General features: G+C 47.1%; 2 protein-coding genes across 10 annotated transcripts in view; one reads left to right on the top strand and one right to left on the bottom strand.

Annotated features, from left to right (window-relative positions):
- The window catches only part of LOC146351185 (uncharacterized), a 42232-nt gene extending 37537 nt beyond the window's left edge, over positions 1-4695 (bottom strand). For all 6 annotated transcript variants that reach the window (XR_014789539.1, XR_014789540.1, XR_014789542.1 and 3 more), the window contains exon 1: positions 4614-4695. The gene's annotated coding sequence lies outside the window, so the exon portion shown is untranslated. The remainder of the gene's footprint in view (positions 1-4613) is intronic.
- DGKD (diacylglycerol kinase delta) overlaps positions 3920-6789 on the top strand; it is a 122494-nt gene continuing 119624 nt past the window's right edge. For all 4 annotated transcript variants that reach the window (XM_084846759.1, XM_084846756.1, XM_084846755.1 and 1 more), the window contains exon 1: positions 3920-4101. In XM_084846759.1, the coding sequence (XP_084702885.1) occupies positions 3937-4101 (165 nt within the window). In that variant the 5' untranslated portion in view covers positions 3920-3936. The remainder of the gene's footprint in view (positions 4102-6789) is intronic.

The following is a 6789-nucleotide window of genomic DNA, read 5'->3' as shown; positions in this document are numbered from 1 at the left end:
GTTTACTATAAGATCTGTTTATATTAAAAAGGCTAGGACTAAGCCCTTCATTGTGCCTAATAAAATGGTTTATAGATGAATTGCACGTTCAGGAAACATTTATAAGTGTGAAGTCAGAGACCAGTGCTCTGCAGGATTTGTCAGAAGGAGTAGTTGGTAATTTAAATGGGCAGACCAAGGGGGGATCTTCATGACAATAGAATGAGAAACACATTGGAGTATTATCTGGATTTTCATGGAATCAGCTTTGGTCTGTCAGGGACACATGAAGCAAGAAAAGCCGAGTGTACTGTACCTTTAAAATCCAGTTTTCATGTGTCACACGATGCTTCAAAGGAACATACTTCTGGGTTTGGTGGGGGGAGTAGAACAGAACGTCATCAACCTAGCAGGGGCTACTCAACTAATGAGAGGGGCTTGTTTCCCACACCTGCCCAGGCTCCCCTCTTTTGCATGAAGAAGCTAAAATCCCCAATTCTCCAGTACAGCATCTGAAGGCTCCCTATGAGAGCATCCCACCATCCCAATTTCTCCCCATTCCATCAAACTGTCATGGAGTTATTGCTTCCACCATCACTCCATTTCTCCTTCTCCTCCCTGCTTGCAATGACAGGCTCCAGAGATTTTGCCAGATCGCTACTGCAATATAGTTCTTACTATTGGAGAAGCGACTTTACATAACAAAGTTGTACTAATCTCATTTGTAAAAATATACTGAAATTGCTTGTAAGATCTGTTCTGATATTGTTGGCTGAACATTTATTAATACTTATTATAATTTGCACAAAAATACTTTATTAGTCCAGTGTATTGTGGCTGGTTCTTTGAACTTGTAGTATTTGGTTTGAATCATTTATTCAGAAGCAAACACTAAAGAAGGTTTGAGGTGACATATCACACATTCACTGCTTTACAAACCCCATCTATTAAATCAATTAAGATTAATTATATGTATACACTGCACTGAATAGCACTAAGCTGAGTGAAAATAATCTTTGCAAAACCCCCACAGAACTTCAGTTTTATATCTGCCGAGTTGCTTGTACTACAAATACATGCTGTTCCAACCTGGGTTGAATCTGGGTTCTGGCCTGGTTTTGGAACATAAACAGCCTTGATCATTTTAGTTTTGCTGGACCTCTCTGTGGCATTCAGTGCCATCAATCATGATTATCCTTGTGGGATGTTTGGCTGATATGGAACTTGGGGACCATTGCTTGGCTTCATGACCATTCATTTATGAGATTCCTCACAGCTCTATATTGTCCCCTATGTTTTTAACATCTACATGAAACCTCTGTGGGAGGTCACCAGGAGTTTTGTATGCTGATGATACCTATCTCTATCTCTCTTCTTCAATTAATGCCAAGGAGGCTGTGGAAGTCCTGAACTGTTGTCTAGATGCAATGAGGGACTGAGAAAACAAATTTGAGTCTCAGTCCAGAGCAGATGGAGGGTCTTTTGGTCAGTAGACAAGCCAACCTGGGATTGGGGTACAGCCTGTTCTGGATGGGGTTGTACTTCTCTGAAGGCTTGCAGCTTGGGGGTGCTCTTGGATCCAGCTTTACTCTTGGAAGGCCAGGTGGCTTTGTCAGGAGTGCCTTTGTCCAGTTTCAGCTCGTTTATCAGCTGTGCCCCTTCCTGGGGATGGTGGATCTGGCCACAGTGATCCGACTGCAAGAAGATGAAACCAGTCCATACTCCAGGAAATAAAGCCAGACTGCTCACTTGAGGGAATGATATTAAAGGCAAAACTGAAGTACTTTGGCCACATAATGAGAAGACAGGATACCCTGGAGAAGATGCTAATGCTAGGGAAAGTGGAAGGCAAAAGGAAGAGGGGCTGACCAAGGGCAAGATGGATGGATAATATTCTGGAGGTGACGGACTCGACCTTGGGGGAGCTGGGGGTGGTGACAGCCGACAGGAAGCTCTGGAGTGGGCTGGTCCATGAAGTCACGAAGAGTCGGAAGTGACTGACCGAATAAACAACAACAAACATACACTGTGTGGGGCTGCCCTTAAAATGTATTGAGAAACTACAGCTTAGTGTAAAATATGGCAGCAAGACTTATTTTCTGGTGTGTGATTAGAGACCATATATTGTAGTTCTTGAACTAACTACATTGGCTTCCAATTTGTTTCAAAACCCAATTCAAGATGCTGGTTTTGATCTATAAAGCCGAAAACAGCTTGTGGAGCAGGATATCAGAAAGACCACCTCCTCCCATATGAGTCATCCTGTAATCTGCAATCTTAATAAGACGTTCTGCTGTATGTCCCACCACCAAGAAAGGCTAGATTGGTGGGTATATAAGACAAAACCTTTTCTGTAGCAGCACCCCAACGATGGAACAGCCTTCCAAGGGAAATCAGGTTGGCTCTATCCCTAATGCGTTTTAGATGATCAGTAAAAATGGTACTGTTTTTGTAGGCCTTTGATTAATTCTAATACTGTTTTGGATTCTTTAAATGTTTTTGTTCCTGCTTTTATTCTATTGTGATTTTATTGTATTATTTTACATTGTACATTGCTTTGAAGGCCCTAGTGACATCTAATTAAATAAAATAAATGCCACAATGTTCCATTTTCTATGTTTGAAGAGGAGCCATGCATGCAACTCTTAACATGCAGGTTCATGCACATTTGGGGAGCTGCAATTGTTTACACATCCATGTCTTCCCTTCAGATGGTATGGATGTGCTAAAATTATATCTCTTGTGTGAGCTCTTTTTCATGGTGTACGAGTTGCACTTTTTACATTACAAAATTCTCAATAGAGAGCTTTGGCTACTGGGCTGTATAGAAATGTAATAAAAAAATAAATATACAGAACGAATATATATATAAAATATGTAAACATACAGAAATATATAATCCACTATGTGTAATTATTGTGGTGGTTTTGCTGCATATATACAGACCGTACACACTACAAAATAAACGCACGTATGATTGTTGGATATGATGATCTACAAACAAGTTGCCAGCCTTTTCAGTTGTAGGAGTTAAAGTAGACTTGAGGCCCATTTCTAAAATTATGGATTAAGGGCATGCACACAGGGTACAGGGTCACCTCTGACGGCATCCATTTTACAGTGGCCAGTAATTGTGACTGTGTGTGCACATAACAGTGAAGTAAAAGATGTATGTGGCTATAGCCTAATCTACGCTTGCAGCCAGAATGATGTGGTGCAGTTCTGAGGTGAATGTTCCTCCAGGTGAAAAACAACAGGACAGTTAGAAAAGTTTAAGAAACAGGAACAAGCTAAACCAAAATATTTCTTCCTGATATGCTAGCTAGTTTTTTTTCCCTTTTTTCTTGAGCTGAGTTTTTAAAAATATGGGTATAATTTATCATAGAAACGTGGGATACAAATGTTGAAATAAAGACGGGGCTACCACTTCGGATTTCACCTCAGGTTTCATAGAATCATAGAATAGTAGGGTTGGAAGGGGCCTACAAGGCCATCGAGTCCAACCCCCTGCTCAATGCACCCTGCATCTCGCACCCTGCAAATGTATGTGTTGTTATAGTATTCTATAACACACATATAGATATAGTATTCTATAACACACATATAGATATAGTATTCTATAACACACCACAACCATATCAACAGGCCCAGCTACATCAAACATAGCGGTGTACACCGTTTGCGTGCATCCTTAATCCGCCATGTGCGACATAACCCCGAGAGACCTCTGGAATTGCGTCCCTGTCGTTCCACAGAGCTCCGTTCCACCCAGTGGGGGCCTGAGGGCGCCTCAGGACAACGCAGAATCGACCCGCCAGAGGGCGGCCTCCGCCACGGCCGCTGCCGGAGCCCTCTCGTTTCTGGCCGACCCCCGCCCGCCTCATTCCTGCAGCCGACTTGCGCGGCGGCGCTTGAGGCGCTAGGTGGTGCTGCCCGCCCTGCTCCTCACGGTGCAGCATGGCGGCGGCGGGCGCCTCGCAGCCCCAGGCCGGGGCCGCCGCCGCTGCCCCTGCCCCTGCGGGGGCGGCTGAAGAGTCGTCGGACAGCGAGCCGGAGCAAGAGCCCGGCTCCCCTCAGAAACTCATCCGCAAGGTCTCCACGTCAGGCCAGATCCGCCAGAAGGTGAGGGTCGGGCCTTGAGGGGAGAGGAGTAGATGGTTGCCCGCACTCCCCCCTCCCCGCAAGCCTTCCCATCCTCCATTTCATCCCCACTCTTCCCTTTCGAGGCTTCGCCTGGGATAACTTGTCACCCCTCTGCGGTGGGGTCTGGAGCCTCTCAATATATTTCCCTATCCCGGCCCCCAACATACCTCCCGACGGACTGCCCTCCCATCGGGAATCCTCCTACCGGGCGGCCGGGGGGGAGAGTTTATGCCGCACTTCGCCCCTCCTCACATTCTGCGTCTGGCTGCCCTCCCTTGCCGCCCCCCATCACCGCCCGGTAGGTTTTTTTGCAGGGCTTGTTCCAGGTTTTGTGGGGCCCTCGGCGATATGCCCTTGGGGACGGGGCCCCCATCCTTCTCACCACCACCCCTACAGCGGGCCCACTCCCAACCGCTGGATCGCCCGGAGAGAACGAGAGCGAGCGAGAGCACAGGTGAGCAAGCGGAGGCAGCAGCTGCCCCTTGCAATACCGTGGCGGCTTGGCCATCCAGGCGAGCGAGCGGTGGAGGTGGCAGCCTCCAGCCGGTCGTCTGTACTCCCTCTCTCTTTCTCTCTCTGGGCAACGCTGGGGTTGGGAGCGCTGGCTCAGGCCAGTGCTGCAGCTTCCCGCCGCACCACCCAGAGGGGCAGAGCAGGCAGAGGTAGCTCTGGGCAGCCGCAGCTGCCTCCACTCGCCTGGTCTCTGGGCAGTGCAGTAGTTGGGATTGGGCCCAGCAGGCCCATTCCTCATTGGCACACCACCCCGAGGGAGAGCAGAGGCAGCTATGGCTCCAAGGAGTCACTGCTTCAGCTTGCTCAGCTGTGCTGCGCATGCACTCTCTTCCTTCTCTAGGTAGCACAGTGGTGTGGTGGACTCGGTCCTAAGCGCTGTGCTGCCCGTAGATAGCATAGGTAAGCTAGCTGAGGCAGCTCCTACAGCTGCCACCTTCTTTCTCTCTGGATATATGCATAGTAGTTAGGATTGGGCCCACTGGGCCGAGTCCTAATTGCACTGCTTAGAGAGAGGGGGAGAGTGAGCAGAGGTGGTAGCTCCTTGCTACTGTCTCTGGGGCAATGAGGTGGTATCCTAACTGCTCCAAAAGACTGGTAAGTGAGCAGGTGAGTAATGAATGTAAGTGGCAAGGAGCTGTCTCCTTCTTCCCTTTCCTCTCACATGCTTTCTCCCTCTGGGTGTTGAACAGTTCTGTATGTCTTGAAGGACCTGGCTGTCAAAGAAAGTCTCTGAACTTTATTGTGTTTGAAGTTGGCCATTTGAAATTCTGCCTCCTTAAATGGCACCATGTAGCCCTCGCTTGTCTCCCAGACCATTTTTTCAGGGCCATGTGGGCAGAAGGTAGATCTCCAGATGTTTGGACTTCAACTCACAGAAGCCCCTGCCAGCATGGCCAATGGTCAGGAATACTGGGAGCTGAAGTGGAAAACATCTGTAGATTTATTTCCTGCCCACCTCTGCACTGTTTTTATTGCACTACTACAAAGAATGATGTTCCCAAATGAGCTTGGAATGAAAGAGTAGAGTGCTTTGAACTCAGCATCTGTGCTGTATCTTGTGAGCATGAATAAGTTGTACTATTCTGGCAGCGATCCTATGATCATTTTGAATGATAGGCAGAAATTCAGCTGGGAAAGCTTTGCCTGTTATTGCATCTCCTTGCCAGGAAAAGCTGCAGCACTGAATTTCAGCATGTCACAATATGACTAACCATCCAGAGCCACCCCCCCCCCCAATAATCTTATGAGAGCTGCTTTAGGCATTCCCTGATGAGTCTGCAGAGGATAGCTTTATGCTACAGGTTGTGAACCCAGCATATGAAGTCCCTGCTGGGTGTACTAGCTATCTGTTAGGCTGCTGGTATTCTTGTGTCTTGGACACAGTGTTCTATGAACTTCAACTGGGAGGGTGCTGTTGCACTCATATCCTGCTTGTGGGTTTCCCATGGGCAGGTGTTTGGCCACTTTGTGAACAGACTGCTGGACTAGATGGACCCTTGTTCTGATCCAGCATGGGTCTTCTTATGTTCTTAGTTGTCAGACCATATGGTTGGGTAGTAATGATAACAAAAGTGAAGGATGAAAGAGTTTGTTGTCTTTTGAAGGACTATCATAGTGCACATTGGGATGCTAAGTTGATTGGTACAGTGCTTGTAGCTGAGCAACACATTTCTCATTCGGAAGGAAATAATGTCTCTCTTCATAATTTTCTCTTGTCAACAGTTATTGAACACACACACACACACACACACACACACAGAGTTACTGTAAGTGTGTGATCTGTGCCTTTCTGCACAGCAGTGGCAGGGAATTAAAGGATATGCATGTGTCTTTATGGGTTGAGTATGTGGGAGGGGTGGAGCAGTATGAGTTTACGATGTACTGCATTGTTTTGTATCTCCTTTCCTTGGATAGTGCTTGAGCATTTCCTATTTTGAACTGAAGCATGAAACCAGGAGCATGGGAAACTTCTGTGAGAAACAGTCTGCAAAATGTAGGGACATGGTGATGCAAGAGAATCCCACATAGGCATCAATTTTTCAGGCATGCAAGCTGCATCTGTTTTGCTGGCCCCATGACTGCCCCCAATCTGCAGTGCAGATGGGCAGGGGAGCCATGTAGACTGAACACAGGAGCAGTGTCCTTTTATGGTCT

Source organism: Heloderma suspectum, chromosome 3, assembly GCF_057233095.1.
Source record: "Heloderma suspectum isolate Gila_16-S chromosome 3, 16-S_ref, whole genome shotgun sequence".
Lineage (NCBI taxonomy): Eukaryota > Metazoa > Chordata > Lepidosauria > Squamata > Helodermatidae > Heloderma > Heloderma suspectum.
The sequence above is the reverse complement of the archived record's forward strand: the minus strand, read 5'-3'. Positions and strand labels throughout refer to the sequence as shown.